This window comes from Lissotriton vulgaris, chromosome 10 (assembly GCF_964263255.1).
Source record: "Lissotriton vulgaris chromosome 10, aLisVul1.2, whole genome shotgun sequence".
Taxonomy (NCBI): domain Eukaryota; kingdom Metazoa; phylum Chordata; class Amphibia; order Caudata; family Salamandridae; genus Lissotriton; species Lissotriton vulgaris.
Genome location: NC_141698.1, coordinates 368,871,020 through 368,891,198, shown reverse-complemented (window position 1 = coordinate 368,891,198; position 20,179 = coordinate 368,871,020). Strand labels below are relative to the sequence as shown.

Sequence of the window (20,179 nt, the reverse complement as noted above, 5' to 3'; positions counted from 1 at the left end):
ATGAGCCTGGACTGTACGGTATATTAGTAAAAAGATATAGCAGCTTTGGGAGAACCACCATCTTGATCAGGGAGATGCGCCCCGCCATTGACAGTGGGAGATGGATCCACTTAGTGATGGTGTCGGTCAATTTATCCAGGACACTACCATAATTAGCTCTAATGAGAGCCTCCCGGTTTCTGGACACTGTGATACCCAAGTATTTTATTTCCTCTGTCTCCCATATTAGGGGGTAGTCCATGGGGAAATGCAAGGTCTTATCCGGGAATAGAGCAGACTTTGACCAGTTAATTTGTATCCCCGATATGGCCCCGAATTTGGTAATTTCGCGCAACAGGGGGTTGAGGTTTTCTTGCGGTTTGTGCACATATAAGGTCATGTCATCAGCATACAGTGCGACGAGCAGCTGACGTTCCGGGTATATTAGAGAGCGGTGATTGTGATGTTAGCCGCCAAGGGCTCAATGGTGATCGCGAAGAGAAGTGGGGAGAGCGGGCATCCCTGCCGGGTACCCCTATGGATCTCAAAGGGTGCTGAACGAGAGCCATTGAGCAGGACTGAGGCACGAGGGTTACAATATAGCAGTCGGATCCAATCAAGAAAGCTATAGGGGATCCCCATCCATTCTAGAAGCGCCAGAAGGTAATCCCATTCAAGGGAGTCGAACGCCTTTGTGGCGTCTAGGAAAACTGCAGCAGCTTCGCAGCGAGGATTAATGTCCTGCAGTACTGCCTGAAGGGTGCGCAGGTTATGTGACGTCGCCCTATTTGGGACAAATCCCGCTTGGTCAGGCAAGACCAGACGCTCCATCAATAGGTTAAGGCGTGACGCAAGTACTTTCGCTAATATTTTCACATCGGTATTGAGCAATGAGAGAGGTCTGTAGGAGTCGCAGTGCTCCGGAGGCTTGCCTGGTTTCAAAAGAGATGTTATAAGGGCTTCACGCATAGTGGGCGGCAAAGTACCCTCTTCAAGGGCCGAATAATAAACTTGCTGCAGTATTGGAGCGAGTAGATGGATATAGGCCTTATAAAAGTCAATTGGCAACCCGTCAGATCCAGGTGATTTGCCCGACTTCATAGACATGACAGCGTCTTTTATTTCGTCCACCTCGAGAATATGATGTAAAAATTTCTGCTGGGACGTGCCAAGCCACGCAATGGCGGTGTTATCGAGATACAAATTCAAGTTGATAGGTGTCAATCTTTGGGAGGTATAGAGTGTAGAGTAATGATTAGTAAGGATGCGGAGTTGTTCTGTGAGGTCTCTCTGCGGAACTTTATGTTCGTCTAGTAAGGTCGCAACATAGTTATTATATCTAGGGGATCTGACAGCGGAGGCTACGGCCCTACTGGGCCTATCGCCCTCGCCGTAAATGCGCGCTGTATGCTGTCTTCCTAGGAACTTGCATTCCCTATCAGCCGCCTCCGCATACTCATTCAGCTTCTCCCTGAGTAGGGCGTTAGAAGTATGTCCTCGCGCGTCGTGAGTCCTGCCCTGTACAAGGCCTCGGAGCTCGGTTTCTAGCTTGCGCAATTCACCACGTAGTGATTTGAGGACGCCACCACCTTTTGCAATGCACCACCCCCGTACCGTGACCTTAAAGGCCTCCCAAACCGTCGTTAGATTCGACACTGACCCCATGTTACGCTCAAAGAAGTCTTGTATGTCATGTTCGAGTTCCGCCCTAAAGGCTGAGTCCGTGAGATGTGCGGGGTTAAGGCGCCAGCTTAAATATGGGGAGGCATCAATGGGTATGCGCAGTGATAGTAGGACAGGTGAATGGTCTGAGAATGTCCTGGCAAGGTGTAGGGCATTAACTAGCCAAGACGTAAGGCCCGCCGATAAGAACACGCAATCAATACGCGCCCATGTGGAATGCACTGCAGAATGATGTGTGCCCTGTTTGAGGGACGGGTGTAAGTGCCTCCAGGCATCGATGTAGTGGTGTTCATCAACAATAGATGACAGCGTACGTTGGGTGTGGGAGTAGTGGAAGGCCTAGGGGTGAGATCTGTCCAGGCCCGGTTCCAATGCTGTATTAAAGTCACCTCCCAATATGACATGGCCTATGCCCAATGTTTGAATTTTACCCCACATTGTAAGAAGCGTGGAAGTGTCGTCCGTATTGGGGCCATAGTAGCAGGCGAAGAGGACAGTATGCGAGTGGAGTTTCCCCCAGACCATGCAATATCTACCACCTGAATCTACCTCTGTCCCAGCGGGTGTAAACCGCATCCCTCGTCTGACCAAGATCGTCACCCCCCTGGCATAATTTGAGTAAGAGGAGAATACCTTGCATGAGGCCCATCTAGACGCAAATAGAGGGGAGCTATCTGGCATTAGGTGTGTTTCCTGATGCATGGCTATTGATACGCCCTGCCTGTCCAGGTACCCCAGAATTTGTCTCTTCTTTCTCGGGTTGTTCAGCCCGCGAATATTCCATGAGACCAGCTGAAACTGCTGTGCCGGTTGCGCGCCTGCTACGTCACCCATTCAAACACATAAAGATTTGTGCAGCATGTAAATGCATCATCAAGGACCACAGCACAGTCAATATCATAGAGACAACAGTTCCACCCCATTATCCCCCCACAAGACCCGCCCAGAACATGCGTTGCCAACGTTACAATAGCTTCAGCATTAGATCGGAGTGTCTTCCCACCCACACCGGCAACCCCAACTGGCCGGGTATACAGCCCCCACCCACCTTCCCAGAACCAAAACGGAACCAAAACCAGAAAAAGTACTACATATGCCCCTGCTCTAAGGAGGGATGGGTTGTTTAGGGGTTCGCCCATTGGGGGTCAGAAACTAGGGGCACCAGACCTGCCAACCACCTCCCTACTTACACCCACAGACACCAGGCTTACCCCGGTCGCCTATTGCGGGACGGAGGTGGGTGACCGAGCACTCAGTTATACTATAGACCAGTGAGAATTAAATCAGAACAAGCACCTCACCAGGATACATAGGTATCAGTCTCCGCATAATCAATGTCCAGGGACTTTTTGACCCCGAGAGCCAATATCACAGTACGTCATTTCAGTCCTGTTGTGACATTGGTGATTGTGACCTGGAGCGTCGACGTGCCGCCTCTTCACTGTTCTAATCTTTCCTGTGTTGCTTGATAAAGTCTTCCACCTGCTGTGGATTTTGAAAATAGTGGTGCTTGCCTTGATGAGAAATTTTTAATTTTGCCGGATACAGCATGGCGTATGGGATCTGCTGCGCCTGAAGTTTCTTTTTGACGCCTGCAAATTTACGTCTGGCCTTTTGGACCGAGGGCGTAAAATCAGGGAAAAAGAATAGCGTTGTGTTGCCATAGTTCGTGCCCCAGTTCTCTCGAACGCCTCAGCACCGCGTCCCGATCCCTGTAGTTAGGAAAGCGCGCAATGATGGGACTTGGTTGGGCTCCGGGAGGAGGGCGTGCAGCCAAAGACCTGTGGGCTCTCTCGACGATGAGGTGTGAGGAGAAGTATTCTTTCCCAAACAGCTCCACTACGAGGTTCTCAACAAAGATCTCCATTTTCCCTGTGTTGGTGGACTCCGCAAGGCCTAACATACGGACGTTATTACGGCGGGATCTCGCTTCCAAATCATCGTTCTTGTCCGCAATTATTTTAAGCAGCCTGCCCATTTGAGTGACCTGTCTGCTAGTTGAGGTAGCTCCATCTTCCAATTCCGAAATCCTGTCTTCTGTCTCTTTAATGCGAGTGTCATGTTGCTCCAGCTTGGCCACCACGCTGTCCATGCGTGTATTTATGGTATCAATTTTGGAGTCTATTGTTGACAGGCTCTGCTTCATACCTAACAAGAGTGTTTTCCAGTCTTCCTCCTGAGGGGCCGAGGCGGTAGGACTGCCCTCCGTCTCCGGCGTCGTTTTGGAAGTTTTCTTGGATTCGAAAGGGATTTTTGACTGTCTGGCATCATTGCGGCCCATGTCCCGCCTAGGCGTCCACGATGCAATGGAAGAAGTGGCCGCCAGTTCTCAGGAGGGTTCAGGCAGAAGGGTGGGGGAGGGGGGGGGCTGTTGCAGACTGGACGGGAAGGCAGGGTGTGGGTTGAAGAGCGTCCGTTGCCGCAAGCACCAGATATATGGGGGATCCGGGCTACCGGACGCGCTTAGTGCGCAAGGCGTAGGTCGCAGGAAGCGGCTGTATTGCGGACTGGCGTCCCACGCAATGGCCGCAGGTAGTTCAGGCCTTGTGCTGATTCGCGCCGCTACCACTGCAGATTGGGATGTAGAGACCAGGCTTACAGATCGCAGGAACGGGGAAGCAGCTGGTATGGCCTTGCGTTCCGGGGGGGGGGCAACTTTGTCCACGCGGTCTGCTGCAGGTGAGCCGGTAGGAAGCGTTGGGCGCGGTAGTTGTTGAAACAGGCCTAAACAGTGGCACAGCCTTGCAGGAGGTATGTTCGCGAGGGCCCCACGTGGTTGTTAGCTAGGTCCTCGGAGATATCGCAGGAGAGCAAGCAATCCAGCGCCGGTGCCTGAGGATCCGCAATGGCCTATGTGTCGTCTACAATGGGTTCGGCCGGGTCCCTGTAGGCCGCGGAGCACCGGGTCTGCGCGGGCGGCCTGCCCGGAGATCGGAGGGCCTCCAGACGATGCAGCAGAGGGGTGAGCAGCGGCACCAGTCGGGCGAGTGTCTGTGGCTCCGTGGATAGCGCTTCAGGCATGCAGTGCCGCAGGAAGAGGCATATATCGACCCAGCCACTGATTTGGAGGGCCTAAGACAGTGAATGGCAGCCGGACCCGCGAGGAGGTAAGCGCGGCCAAATATGTCCACAGCGCCGGGGGGGGGGGTTACAAATTGTAGGAGGCGCTCACCTCCAGTATCAGCTAGCGTCGCTCCGACGGTAACTATGTCCCCCGGACCCCCAGGCAATTCGGTGCCCCCAGGAGGGCAGGCCTCTCCCGGCAGCTCCGCACGGGCCGCGAAGCCTCGGCCTTTCTTGGCGGGATGGGCCGGTGTCCAGGAGCCTTCTCTCCTACGCAGCAGCCCGCTCAGGGTTCTCCGGTCGCTATCTCCGCGTCAGGTTGGGCTTCTCGGGCAAGCGAGGTACCGCTGCGCTCAGCACGGTGTAGCGGAAACGATGAGACGATGCTTGGACCGAATTCCCCGGTAAGGATCACTGCAGGATAGAGAAAGGTGCTCGATCTGGCGGGAGCCTCACATCAGTGCGGCCATCTTGGTTTGGCGCCACCTAGCGCCACCTGCTTCTCCCAACTGTTGCAACAGCACGTCCTGCCACTGTGCAACCTCCAAAAGCCTGGAAGGACTTTCAGCCCTTAGCCAATCTGCCAGCATCTCCCGTGGAGTAGGTGAGCTACTACTTGCCTGCAGGTACCGAAACGCAAGCTTCGGTTTACTGAACTGCTGACCACCGGACTCCCCAAACCAACAGCCACCCAGGCGGCGGTGCTCCATGTTCCTAGAGCCTCCTAGAGGCTCTAGAGTCCAAGTGAACCAACCATGCCTACAGGGTCCTGAGACCCTTAAGATCTGAGCCCCCCTTTGGGTTTTGCTGGACTGGTCCCCAAGTCCCTGCCTGCAGCCTCTCTTGCTGGAGACAGAAAACCGCAAGAGCCTCCTGCAGTGCTACCCCTCTGGACAAAGCAGCACAGAGTACAAGCCCCCCTTTCCTAGTTCAAGTGAACAGACAGTGTCCCTGGGACACAGAGACCCTTGAGACCTAAGCCCCCATTTGGTCCAACCTGACTGGTCCCCCTGTCCCCATTTGCTGCATCTTTATTACAGATAATTTTCCTATTGACTTAAACAGGGCACCCAGCACCGAAAGCACCTGTACACCTCAATGCCCCAGAGCTGACTGAGGTGACCTGTTAGTGCTGCCTTTGAACTTGGCCCCTACTTACCTTAAGTCCAGAAGAACAGTCCTGTAAGTCGTGGACAAGTGGCCGTGTGCAGTAAAGGTTTTCTCCCATAGATTAACGTTATTGAGAATACACTATTGTCTATTTAAATGCTTAAAACCATTCTTAAAAAGTACTTCCCTAATCACGAAGATCTTGGTGCCTAAAATAATATAAAAATCTGTGCTATTTTTATAAATTGGTGTTGAATTGCTTTGAGTGTCACATTTATTGACTGTGTGTACAACAAATGCTCGACACTCCTCTGATGAGCCTAAAGCTGCTCACCCGCACTACTACTAATAAAACATGTTGGGATTGTTAAAGCAATCCCCTGTGAACAAGTAAGGGTTGCCTGGATCTCCACACTGTGTACTTAATTCTAGTGCACTATATAGAGAGCCAGATTCCTGTAGACCTAGGTCCCAATCCATTTAACCCAGTGAAAGGTTGCTGCACACTATTATGTTAAGTTTTCATTTTCAGCACTTGGGGACTCCCATCTGGGATCAGCATGATGTAATCACATCTCCACGAACGAAATCCGCCTCAGTCTTGCTGTGGAGACCTTGTATCCAATTGAAAAGTCATCTCTGGTCTACAGAAATCACTGTGATGTGATACTAGTGACAGATTGTCCAATGCACAAAGAATAATAATGAATGAGGTCTGTTCTCTGGCGGTTATGAGTAGGAAGCTGGCTCTGTATATGGTTTGCCACTCAGTGGTTATGCCGTGCACACACACAGTTCAGGGGTCCCCCAAAAGTGTACAGGGCCAATGTGAAACCCAAAGTGCTCTGATTGGTAGTGTGGGTGAGCAACCTTAGGTCTAACACAGAGGAGTGTAAGACATTTACTGCACACAATTGACCAATAATGGACAAACGACTAGAAAAGGAGATTCACAAGAATTTTAGAAAAATATGCTTTGTATTTTATTTTAAGACAAAGATAGTCGCAGTAAGGTAAGTGCTTTTTTAAATGTCAATACATTGCACTTTCAAAAGTTGATACTGAGAACAATTTCTTCACAGTTGAATGTTATCCTATGAAGGAAAACAATAATATGGTTAAACTAGTAAGTACCATACTTACAGTTCAAGTCTTTGGGACCAAAGGTCATCATAGGGCAAGGTGAGTACCAAAACTGCACCACCAGTGGTACGGCGTGGGTGCGGTTTGCAGAGGTTAAAATCTGAGTACGACCCAATGCGTTTCAATGGAGACTGGGTCTCGAAGCCACAGTGCCTGTAGCTAAGTAGATCGGTTGCAGGGGTTTGGAGGTTCGGTTAAACACGGAGGGCACAAAGCAGCACCAATCATACACCACCAGCGGCACCGGGACGGCCAGGTGCAGGGTGCTATTTCAGATTTCGCTTCGGGCACCCAGTGCTTTTTAGTGAGGATTCTGCTTTCGACAAACTGGCGGCAGGTGGCGCACCAGAGGTTTCAGGGGGTAGGCCAACAGCAGAAGTAAGTTGAGATGTGGAGGGTCTTAGCGGCACTGTTGATTCAGCTGATAAAGGCTTAGCAGCACTGGGTGCAGGGGTATCTTTAGAAGTCAGTCTTTCCGGAGCTGGTCGCGGTCAGGGGGAGCCACTGGATTCATGCTGTAGGCATCTTCAAGCGGTCCAGGAGGGGTCAGCCAGATTTTAATCGGCGTCTTTGCAGGGTCTTTAGACCTGGAGACAGGCCGGTAGGCCTGTGGCCAAGTCTAGTCTTCTTCAGGCTTTGCTGCACAACGTTGTCTTAGTCCTTCTCTGTATGTTCCAGGAATCTAGGTACAAGGTATGAGGGAGCCTCCAAAATACTAGTTTTAGGAGAGTAGCAGGTAGGGCCAATGGGCACCTTACCTGAAGTGACTACTACCTCAACTATGCACCCTCCTGTGGGAGGAGCATAATCCTGGCCCTGATTGGAAGAGTCCCTCATCTTCCAGATGGAGGGGACTGAATATGTGCTCGCCTCCACCTCAGGGATGGAGTTGGCAAAGATGGGCACACCTCGTAGTCATTCTGAGTTTTCCCACTGGTTTTTCCACCCAAAGTGGGGGTGTAAACCGTACGTTTCCATCTGCTGCTAGCAGCAGAGGCTGGGGGTCGCATTACAAAGGCGGCAGACCTTTGAAGCTGATTCTTTGAGCCCTGCTTCCATCCTGGGTGAGGAGATGTGACATCCCTGACCAGGATGTTCATTGTTTCTGGTCCCAGAGCGCTTAGGCTCTTCACCCAGGGTGGCAGGCTGCATAAAGCCGCTAAGTGGCCACACTAGAGTAGGTAGGTTTTTAGAGGGCACCTCTAAGGTGCCCTCTGAGTACATGGTTTAATAAATCTCTCACTATCATCTGTGTGAATGTTATTACAAGTTGCCAAACACTCCTGGTTTCAGTGAAGCCATCATGGTGCTGGGGGACTTGAGTTGCTGAGTTTCCAGCCCATGTACTCCTTATGGTTTCCCTGACACTTGCAATGTTAAGGAATATACCTTAATAGTGTAGGGGAATATCTGCTCATGCAGATATGCCCACCTTTGATATGGTGCACCCTGCCTTAGGGCTAGTAAGGCCTGCTAAAGGGGTGACTTGCCCATTTCTTGTGCAGTGCCATTTGGCATGGCACACAGGCAGTGTGCCATGTCGTCTTTGATGTTTTGGTCTCCACCAGGCCGTGCATGCTGCAGTGGCAGTCTGCAAGGCATTGGTGAAGGGGTCCCTAGGGGACCCTCTTCAGTCGCAATGCCCTAGGTACCCATGTACCTTATACTAGGAACTTGAAGGAGGTCTGAAGGTCCAATTGTGGATCTGTTTTAGGGGAAGAACAATCATACTGGGCACCTGGACAGCAGGGACCCAGTACTCTACAGTTAAAGTTGCATCAAAAGCCAAGCCAAAATTAGAGGTGGTACTGCAAAAGAACACCATTTTCTCACAGCATGGGTATGACGTTCGAAAGGAAACACCTTTCTCTTTAACTGGGAAGCTTATGTCCGCAAAACCTGCCCCCTTTTTACCACCCCCAATGTTATCCACCAATTCTAAAGCAGCAAACTATATTAAAGCCAGTTCCCACCCACTGTCGTCTTCTGCTTCAGAAAGATTACCACCTGTGTGATTGCTTTCATTTACTTATTTAGAAGTAGTAAATACTAGGGGGAGAACACTCTGGGTTGACATCCTTGAAATGGCCCAAAGTGCTTTTCATTCTGGCTTTCCTATTTTCGGGGATGGGATGTGATTTGTACATACTGGATGTTCAATGGAAAATCATTATTTCAGTCCAGGAAGACTAACTGCAACTTCTTTCTCAACATGGGGTTCCTAAGCGTCCCATTTTTTCTCTTCTCCTATGGTATTAACAGCTCATTTTTGGCAACTACAGAAAGCAAACCTCTATGTTCTTTAAGTACTAGCAGATAGTCATTGTTCCTCGCCATATTAATATTTTAAAGTTTGTAATTCAGAAGTGTACTCCAGCTGGGGGAACCTTTATGACAAGCAAGTAATGTTTTCATTCTTTGCCTGTCATCACGGAGCAAGCAATGCAACTACCCAGTGCTAATGTCTACTCTTTGTATCTAGCATCTCTGCATGCTAGTTAGTCCAAACTCTTTGGGTTTCTGCCATGCTGTTCTTAATTTGTAAGCTCTGTACCTAGAGTCATTTTGGTGTAGTCTATGAAACGCGTAATGATTTGTATGGTAACATTGGTTCTGTGAAGGCTTGTAACATCTTTAAATGTAACATTCAATACTTTTATTCTCCCCTTTTCTTATTTTCTCCAGGCATGCTCAGTCCCTCGCTGCGTTGCAAGCATACTCTCATTGGCTGGCACAGTATTACAGCGAAGTCCATCGGCAGAATCCCCAGCAGTTTGTCTCGCTCATCTCCACGACTATGGAAGCCATTGCACCACTCATCAGTTCTAAGGTACCTTGATAGAACGGATGGCTAGGTCTCAGAGAATTGTTAGCCTTTTTAAGAAATGTTCACACACTGTCCAAGGAAAACACAAATTCAGCAACTATTACTGCATATAGTGTATCCACAACTAGAATACACTAATAGTTTTGTAGGTTTTCAGTGGTTTCAGATGCAGTCTGTGTGTCTAGTTTCTACTATCAGTGGAGGTCATTGTAATTCCATTGACTGGCTTAAGGTGAAGCCAGCACACATCCCCAGTGCAGGATTGTCAAGACCTTGTTGATTGCATATCCTACCATCGCTCGAAATAACTTCCACAAAGATCCTATCATTCAGAAAGCCACAAATGAGGAACTTGTGCTCGTGGGCATGTGTTGCTAAAGATACACATGATATGCATACTCCTGCCATCCAGTGTTGGGTTGGAGTTGTACAAGTTGTTTTTCTTTGAAGAATTGTTTCAAGTCACGAGGTAGAGTGACGACTCCTCTCGATGATACTGCACTGGGGGCAAAGACTCCTTTGTTTGATTTTTTTTTTTCTCTCCACCGTCTGGTTTGGATGTGTGTGCCTCTCCTCTGTGTTTAGCTTCCACTCGTGAGACTTTTCCGTACGATCTTGTCTTCGACAGTTTAGTTCTTTTGATCGCGCTTTTCCATTTCTGTGCCACTTTAAATTTGCTGGTATAGATACCGATTGATAGCCCCTCGGGGTGCCGCCGTCTCGGGCTTACTTTCCACATGCACTGTCAGCACTGAAAACGTATCCTGATGAAACCTTTCTGATTTTGCCCCCAGTGTCCCGCTAAGTACCTGCACACGGACCAACATCTTGTGTGCAATCTCTGTCTTCCTCACCCAATCATCATGAAGCGGATTGTGACACCTGCACGTTTTTCCATTAGAAGAAGACTCTCCAGGATCGAAGGGTGTATCGGCTGAAAATGTCTAGTCGCTCTGAAGACGACACTCCTGACATTTTCAGAGAGGAGTATGTCCAGGAAGGCATACTGCAGAGGAAGAAGAACCCTAGTCTATCGAAGAGACTTCTGGCGCCGACGTGGAGGATGAATTGGAGTACAACCTGTCACTCGGGCAGCGTGTGAGTACCATCGACCCTGACTCTCTACCTAAAACGACTTCCAAATCTTCACCCTTTACATTACAGCAGGTCGCTTGAATGAAACTGTCATCTGGCCATGGTTGGATCCGAAAAGACACTTTAGTTTCCCCACCTTTGAGTCCAGCACCAAAACTATCTACCTTGGTTAAATCCTTGATATCGACCTCCGATCGGGCACATGCCTCTGTGTCCTCCCAATCTTCAGAATCGATCCGACCTCCGACTGCTTCTGCCTCTGTGCGAGTCAAGCAACAAATGTCCGCTTTGAAATCTTCAGTTCCGAATCCAACTGAGCCTAAATTCTGCAAGCACTCTACGGTTCCTAAATCATTGGAGACTAAAATCTCTAAACATTCTGCAGTTTCTATGTCTCCTGTTGAACCTATCCTCGAAACAATGGATATTCGACAAAGAAAAATCCAGATTCAAAAAGGAACTGAAAGAATAGTGGCCTCTTCTCCACCAAAGAGACTATTACTTTTGAGGAGGATTTGGACACCCCTGTGCCACAAAAAAAGAGGTCAAAGGAAACTTCACGACTACCACAATCTTCACCTCCACCATTTCCTCCTTCCTCTTATTTATCTCCAAATCATGATCCAATAGATGCGACTCCCCCAGGTTCACATAGATCAAACGCAAATAACCCAATAGTGCTAGGGTCTGTACCCCACTTGTGACTAACAAATATAAATCATCCCAATTACACTCTCTTTTCATACGGGGCAGGTTCCACCAGACTCCATAGTTGCCACCACTGCTCGTAAAAGAGCTAATAGTCAAGCATCTGGAGATAACCCACCCCTGAAAAAGAGAACAAGCTTATTGATGCAGCAGGCAAACGGTTAGCGGCTAAAGCAGCTAACCACTGACTTATTGCCATCTCCCAGGCTCGTAGCCCGCTATGATAGGGCTCACTGGGATGAAGTGCAACAGTTGTTACAAAACCTCCTTGAGGAGTATCGTAAAAAGGGGCAGCAGATTGTGACAGAGGATCCGGCCATCATTTATAACTCTATCAGATGTGCCTTAGATGCTGCAGACCCAGCCGCATGAGGAATAAACACCAGTGTCCTTCACAGGTGTCCCACTTGGCTCAGGTGTTCCGGCTTTAAGCCAGAAATAAGTGGTCCCAATCACGACCAAACTGGCAGTAATATTACTTTTTTTTTAAAATGTTTTTTTTGTTTTAACAGTTGATTTTAAAAGTTTGTCGAGCGCAGCCATGGCCATTGCAGAGAGTGGAGTGCCGTGCTGGTTTAATGGACCGACAAGCAACACGCAATGCGGCTTTAAACATATAGAATAACCACGGGCATATTGGTATCAGAGATTATATTTAGTTAGACTAAAGGGACAGGTGTAGTGAGTGCAGAGTAGTGAGTGCAGAGTAGTGAGTGCAGAGTAGTGAGTGCAGAGTGCAGAGTGCAGAGTGCAGAGTAGTGAGTGCAGAGTGGTAATGCAGAGTAGTGAGTAGTGAGTGCAGAGTGGTAATACAGAGTAGTGAGTGCAGAGTAGTGAGTGCAGAGTAGTGAGTGCAGAGTAGTGAGTGCAGAGTAGTGAGTGCAGAGTAGTGAGTGCAGAGTAGTGAGTGCAGAGTAGTGAGTGCAGAGTAGTGAGTGCAGAGTGGTAATGCAGAGTGCAGAGTAGTGAGTGCAGAGTAGTGAGTGCAGAGTGCAGAGTAGTGAGTGCAGAGTGCAGAGTAGTGAGTGCAGAGTGCAGAGTAGTGAGTGCAGAGTAGTGAGTGCAGAGTAGTGAGTGCAGAGTGCAGAGTAGTGAGTGCAGAGTAGTGAGTGCAGAGTGCAGAGTAGTGAGTGCAGAGTAGTGAGTGCAGAGTGCAGAGTAGTGAGTGCAGAGTAGTGAGTGCAGAGTAGTGAGTGCAGAGTGCAGAGTAGTGAGTGCAGAGTGCAGAGTAGTGAGTGCAGAGTGCAGAGTAGTGAGTGCAGAGTGCAGAGTAGTGAGTGCAGAGTGCAGAGTAGTGAGTGCAGAGTGCAGAGTAGTGAGTGCAGAGTGCAGAGTAGTGAGTGCAGAGTAGTGAGTGCAGAGTAGTGAGTGCAGAGTGCAGAGTAGTGAGTGCAGAGTAGTGAGTGCAGAGTAGTGAGTGCAGAGTAGTGAGTGCAGAGTAGTGAGTGCAGAGTAGTGAGTGCAGAGTAGTGAGTGCAGAGTAGTGAGTGCAGAGTAGTGAGTGCAGAGTAGTGAGTGCAGAGTGCAGAGTAGTGAGTGCAGAGTAGTGAGTGCAGAGTGCAGAGTAGTGAGTGCAGAGTGCAGAGTAGTGAGTGCAGAGTGCAGAGTAGTGAGTGCAGAGTGCAGAGTAGTGAGTGCAGAGTGCAGAGTAGTGAGTGCAGTGTAGTGAGTGCAGAGTAGTGAGTGCAGAGTAGTGAGTGCAGAGTAGTGAGTGCAGAGTGCAGAGTAGTGAGTGCAGAGTAGTGAGTGCAGAGTGCAGAGTAGTGAGTGCAGAGTGCAGAGTAGTGAGTGCAGAGTGCAGAGTAGTGAGTGCAGAGTGCAGAGTAGTGAGTGCAGAGTGCAGAGTAGTGAGTGCAGAGTGCAGAGTAGTGAGTGCAGAGTGCAGAGTAGTGAGTGCAGAGTGCAGAGTAGTGAGTGCAGAGTAGTGAGTGCAGAGTAGTGAGTGCAGAGTGCAGAGTAGTGAGTGCAGAGTAGTGAGTGCAGAGTAGTGAGTGCAGAGTAGTGAGTGCAGAGTGCAGAGTAGTGAGTGCAGAGTGCAGAGTAGTGAGTGCAGAGTGCAGAGTAGTGAGTGCAGAGTGCAGAGTAGTGAGTGCAGAGTAGTGAGTGCAGAGTAGTGAGTGCAGAGTAGTGAGTGCAGAGTAGTGAGTGCAGAGTAGTGAGTGCAGAGTAGTGAGTGCAGAGTAGTGAGTGCAGAGTAGTGAGTGCAGAGTAGTGAGTGCAGAGTGGTAGTGCAGAGTGGTAGTGCAGAGTGGTAGTGCAGAGTGGTAGTGCAGAGTGGTAGTGCAGAGTGGTAGTGCGGAGTGGTAATGCGGAGTGGTAATGCGGAGTGGTAATGCGGAGTGGTAATGCGGAGTGGTAATGCAGAGTGGTAATGCAGAGTGGTAATGCAGAGTGGTAATGCAGAGTGGTAATGCAGAGTGGTAATGCAGAGTGGTAGTGCAGAGTGGTAGTGCAGAGTGGTAGTGCAGAGTGGTAGTGCAGAGTGGTAGTGCAGAGTGGTAGTGCAGAGTGGTGAGTGTGCAGAGTGGTGAGTGTGCAGAGTGGTGAGTGTGCAGAGTGGTGAGTGTGCAGAGTGGTGAGTGTGCAGAGTGGTGAGTGTGCAGAGTGGTGAGTGTGCAGAGTGGTGAGTGTGCAGAGTGGTGAGTGTGCAGAGTGGTGAGTGTGCAGAGTGGTGAGTGTGCAGAGTGGTGAGTGTGCAGAGTGGTGAGTGTGCAGAGTGGTGAGTGTGCAGAGTGGTGAGTGTGCAGAGTGGTGAGTGTGCAGAGTGGTGAGTGTGCAGAGTGGTGAGTGTGCAGAGTGGTGAGTGTGCAGAGTGGTGAGTGTGCAGAGTGGTGAGTGTGCAGAGTGGTGAGTGTGCAGAGTGGTGAGTGTGCAGAGTGGTGAGTGTGCAGAGTGGTGAGTGTGCAGAGTGGTGAGTGTGCAGAGTGGTGAGTGTGCAGAGTGGTGAGTGTGCAGAGTGGTGAGTGTGCAGAGTGGTGAGTGTGCAGAGTGGTGAGTGTGCAGAGTGGTGAGTGTGCAGAGTGGTGAGTGTGCAGAGTGGTGAGTGTGCAGAGTGGTGAGTGTGCAGAGTGGTGAGTGTGCAGAGTGGTGAGTGTGCAGAGTGGTGAGTGTGCAGAGTGGTGAGTGTGCAGAGTGGTGAGTGTGCAGAGTGGTGAGTGTGCAGAGTGGTGAGTGTGCAGAGTGGTGAGTGTGCAGAGTGGTGAGTGTGCAGAGTGGTGAGTGTGCAGAGTGGTGAGTGTGCAGAGTGGTGAGTGTGCAGAGTGGTGAGTGTGCAGAGTGGTGAGTGTGCAGAGTGGTGAGTGTGCAGAGTGGTGAGTGTGCAGAGTGGTGAGTGTGCAGAGTGGTGAGTGTGCAGAGTGGTGAGTGTGCAGAGTGGTGAGTGTGCAGAGTGGTGAGTGTGCAGAGTGGTGAGTGTGCAGAGTGGTGAGTGTGCAGAGTGGTGAGTGTGCAGAGTGGTGAGTGTGCAGAGTGGTGAGTGTGCAGAGTGGTGAGTGTGCAGAGTGGTGAGTGTGCAGAGTGGTGAGTGTGCAGAGTGGTGAGTGTGCAGAGTGGTGAGTGTGCAGAGTGGTGAGTGTGCAGAGTGGTGAGTGTGCAGAGTGGTGAGTGTGCAGAGTGGTGAGTGTGCAGAGTGGTGAGTGTGCAGAGTGGTGAGTGTGCAGAGTGGTGAGTGTGCAGAGTGGTGAGTGTGCAGAGTGGTGAGTGTGCAGAGTGGTGAGTGTGCAGAGTGGTGAGTGTGCAGAGTGGTGAGTGTGCAGAGTGGTGAGTGTGCAGAGTGGTGAGTGTGCAGAGTGGTGAGTGTGCAGAGTGGTGAGTGTGCAGAGTGGTGAGTGTGCAGAGTGGTGAGTGTGCAGAGTGGTGAGTGTGCAGAGTGGTGAGTGTGCAGAGTGGTGAGTGTGCAGAGTGGTGAGTGTGCAGAGTGGTGAGTGTGCAGAGTGGTGAGTGTGCAGAGTGGTGAGTGGTAATGCAGAGTGGTGAGTGGTAATGCAGAGTGGTGAGTGGTAATGCAGAGTGGTGAGTGGTAATGCAGAGTGGTGAGTGGTAATGCAGAGTGGTGAGTGGTAATGCAGAGTGGTGAGTGGTAATGCAGAGTGGTGAGTGGTAATGCAGAGTGGTGAGTGGTAATGCAGAGTGGTGAGTGGTAATGCAGAGTGGTGAGTGGTAATGCAGAGTGGTGAGTGGTAATGCAGAGTGGTGAGTGGTAATGCAGAGTGGTGAGTGGTAATGCAGAGTGGTGAGTGGTAATGCAGAGTGGTGAGTGGTAATGCAGAGTGGTGAGTGGTAATGCAGAGTGGTGAGTGGTAATGCAGAGTGGTGAGTGGTAATGCAGAGTGGTGAGTGGTAATGCAGAGTGGTGAGTGGTAATGCAGAGTGGTGAGTGGTAATGCAGAGTGGTGAGTGGTAATGCAGAGTGGTGAGTGGTAATGCAGAGTGGTGAGTGGTAATGCAGAGTGGTGAGTGGTAATGCAGAGTGGTGAGTGGTAATGCAGAGTGGTGAGTGGTAATGCAGAGTGGTGAGTGGTAATGCAGAGTGGTGAGTGGTAATGCAGAGTGGTGAGTGGTAATGCAGAGTGGTGAGTGGTAATGCAGAGTGGTGAGTGGTAATGCAGAGTGGTGAGTGGTAATGCAGAGTGGTGAGTGGTAATGCAGAGTGGTGAGTGGTAATGCAGAGTGGTGAGTGGTAATGCAGAGTGGTGAGTGGTAATGCAGAGTGGTGAGTGGTAATGCAGAGTGGTGAGTGGTAATGCAGAGTGGTGAGTGGTAATGCAGAGTGGTGAGTGGTAATGCAGAGTGGTGAGTGGTAATGCAGAGTGGTGAGTGGTAATGCAGAGTGGTGAGTGGTAATGCAGAGTGGTGAGTGGTAATGCAGAGTGGTGAGTGGTAATGCAGAGTGGTGAGTGGTAATGCAGAGTGGTGAGTGGTAATGCAGAGTGGTGAGTGGTAATGCAGAGTGGTGAGTGGTAATGCAGAGTGGTGAGTGGTAATGCAGAGTGGTGAGTGGTAATGCAGAGTGGTGAGTGGTAATGCAGAGTGGTGAGTGGTGAGTGTGCAGAGTGGTAATGCAGAGTGGTGAGTGGTGAGTGTGCAGAGTGGTAATGCAGAGTGGTAATGCAGAGTGTGCAGAGTGGTAATGCAGAGTGGTGATGGTGAGTGTGCAGAGTGGTGATGGTGAGTGTGCAGAGCGCTGTGTATTGGCAATGTTAATGACAATGCCATTTATTTTTGATTTAAAGAAAAAAAAATGTCATGAGCAATGCCAATAGCTCTACCTTTAATGATGCCGAGACCATTGCATTGCAAATGCTTGTCTATCCAGTCTGGGAATCTGTCTCCGCAGACCAATGGCTACTAGCCATTATCAAACATGATTATTGTCTGGAGCTCATTACCACACCACCCAACATTCGTACTCACAGGTCATCACAGGATGATCTAGCACTTCTCAAACAAGAAGTCCAAGCCCTACTCCTCAAAGGGGCGATAGAACTGTCCCTATTCACCAACCGGGCACAGGAGTATACTCCTTATATTTTCTCATTCCAAAAAAAGACTTGTCTTTAAGACCAATCTTAGATCTCAAGCCCCTCTATTATTACATCCTCACAGAACATTTTCACATGGTCACGCTGTGGGATGTAATTGCCCTTCTACAACAGGGAAAGTTTATGGCCACACTGGACCAAAAGGAAGCTTATTTTCACATACCCACACACCCTATTCATTGCAAGTACATAAGGGTAATCATAGCAGGAAAGCATTACCAAGTCAAAGTTCTTCCATTGGAGTCACTACCGCTCCTCGTGTCTTCACAGAGTGCTTGCCAGTAGTGGCAGCGCACTTGAGATAACATTCATGTATTTACATACCTAGACAATTGGCTCATCAAAGCCAGCACTCATCACCAATGTCAACAACACATTCAGTGGATAGTTGATCTACTTCTCAACTTGGGTTTCACCATCAATATCCCCAAGTCTTACCTTCAACCTCTTCAGATTCAACCTTTCTTGGGGACAACCCTCAACGCACAGTTTGGGTTAGCATATCCTACTCCAGCTCGCAAACAACATTTTCAGGCAACTTTTTCTCCCTTCCAGCTGAAAAAAAACTCTCACAGTTCGGACTGTCATGCATCAATTGGAAATTATTGCTTCTTGCATTGGTATAGTCGCACAATCAAGACTACTCATGCGCTCACTGCAACAGGGTCTCTCTCGCCAGTAGTCTCAAGCACAGGGTAACTTACAGGATATAGTGTTAATAGTCCGCCACACTCGTCCTCCCTGCAGTGGTGGAATACCAACAGTCTGTTGAAGGGGTGGCCTTTCTTGGACAAAGTGCCTCAAATCATTCTAACCACGGATGCATCAGAAACAGGCTGGGGTGCTTATCTCCAACACCTAACAATACAAGGTCGGTCAGGTGCCAGACAGCAATCCCTTGACATCAACCATTTGGAAGACTTTCCTAGCACTGAAAGCTTTCCTTCCTCAGCTCTTACACAACGTTGTCCTAATCTGTCCGGACCATATGACAGCCATGTACTGTCTACAAAAACCGGTTGGTGACACGTCATCTCAACTGTCACACCTCGCTCTGACCATATGGAATTGAGCTCTTCACCATCACATTCATCATTCAACGCCCTCAGCCAGAACAAAGACCCCCCCCCCGCCAACACGACGGACCCCAACGAAGCAGCCCGCAACATCACACAGTGGCTTACCAACTGCGCCGACGACCTCGCACCACTGAAGAACCCCTCCAGCAGACCCGGCAGCAAGAAAGCCACGTGGTTCACCAACGACCTCAAAAACTCCAAGAAAAACTGCAGCACCCTCGAGAAAGCCTGGCGCCACGACCAGACATCAGAAAACATGACAGCCCTCAAGAACGCCACCCGCCAACACCACCAGCTGATCCGCACCACCAAAAGGACAACATTCAGAGAACGACTAGACTACAACACCCACAATAGCAAGGAACTCTTCAGCATCGTTAAAGAGCTCTCCAACCCCAGCGCCGGCAACAACAACATCACACCCTCGCAAGACCTCTGCGACTCACTCGCCTCATTCGTCCACTGCAAGATCGCCGACATACACAACAGCTTGGACGCACAGACCACGCACCCAACCACCGAACCAACGCCCCCCACCACCACCCTCCGCACCTGGACCCTGGTCAGCACTGAAGACACCACCCGCTCCGGCTCCCCAACCGACACCTGTTCACACCACATCTTTAACAAAGCCGATTCCATCATCGCACCCCAACTCCGGGACATCATTAACAGCTCCTTCGCATCTGCCACCTTCCCGGAGAGCTGGAAACATGCCGAGCTGAGCGCGCTCCTGAAGAAACCCACCGCAGACCCCACAGACCTCAAGAACTTCCGACCCATCTCGCTCCTCCCTTTTCCTGCCAAAGTCATCGAGAAGACCGCCAACAAACAACTATCCGCCTTCCTCGAGACAAACTGATCCCTCGACCTCTCGCAGTCTGGTTTCCGAGCTAACCACAGCATCGAGACCGCACTCATCGCAGCTACCGACGACATCAGGTCCCTGCTCGACAACGGGGAAACAGCTGCCCTCATCCTCCTGGACCTCTCAGCAGCCTTCGACACTGTATGCCACCGCACCCTGATACAGCGCCTCAGCAACACCGGTATCCAAGGATCAGCCTTGGAGTGGATCATCCCGTTCCTCGCCGGAAGAACCCAGAGAGTCCGCCTCCCCCGTTCCGATCCACGGCCACCGAAGTCATCTGCTGCGTTATGCAAGGGTCCTCGCTCAGCCCCACCCTCTTCAACGTCTACATGAGCCCTCTCGCAGCCATCGCACGCCAACACAACCTCAACATCATCTCCTACGCAGACACCCAGCTGATCCTCTCCCTCACCAACGACCCCACCACCGCCAGAACCAGCCTCCAGGAAGAAATGTAAGACGTTGCGGAATGGATGAAGCTCAGCCGTTTGAAACTGAACTCAGACAAGTCCTCATCCTGGGACCATCCCCCTCCGCCTGGGACGACTCCTGGTGGCCCCCGGCCCTGGGCACCGCCCCCAAGCCAACGGACCACGCACGCAACCTGGGCTTCATCCTGGACTCCTCCCTCACGATGACCAAACAAGTCCACGCCGTCTCGTCATCCTGCTTCAACACCCTGCGCATGCTCCGAAAGATCTTCTGGTGGATCCCCACCGAAACCAGGAAGACGGTCACCCAGGCCCTCGTCACCAGCCGTCTGGACTACGGTAACACCCTACATGCTGGAACCACAGCCAAACTCCAGAAAAGACTCCAACGCATACAGAACGACTCAGCACGACTCATCCTGGACATCCCGCGTCACAACCACATCTCTGCCCACCTGAGAGACCTGCAATGGCTCTCCGTCAACAAGAGGATCACGTTCAGACTCCTCGCCCATGCACACAAGGCTCTCCACGACATGGGCCCCAAATACCTCAACAACCACCTCACATTCTACACACCCACACGCCAGCTACGCTCGGCCAGCCTCGCCTCCGTCCCACGAATTCGCAGAACCACCGCTGGAGGAAGA

General features: G+C 50.5%; 1 protein-coding gene across 2 annotated transcripts in view; it reads left to right on the top strand.

Annotated features, from left to right (window-relative positions):
* XPO6 (exportin 6) overlaps positions 1 to 20,179 on the top strand; it is an 824,334-nt gene that overhangs the window by 463,706 nt on the left and 340,449 nt on the right. For both annotated transcript variants that reach the window (XM_086941189.1, XM_086941190.1), the window contains exon 15: positions 9,664 to 9,808. In XM_086941189.1, coding sequence (XP_086797315.1) covers positions 9,664 to 9,808 — 145 coding nt within the window. The remainder of the gene's footprint in view (positions 1 to 9,663; positions 9,809 to 20,179) is intronic.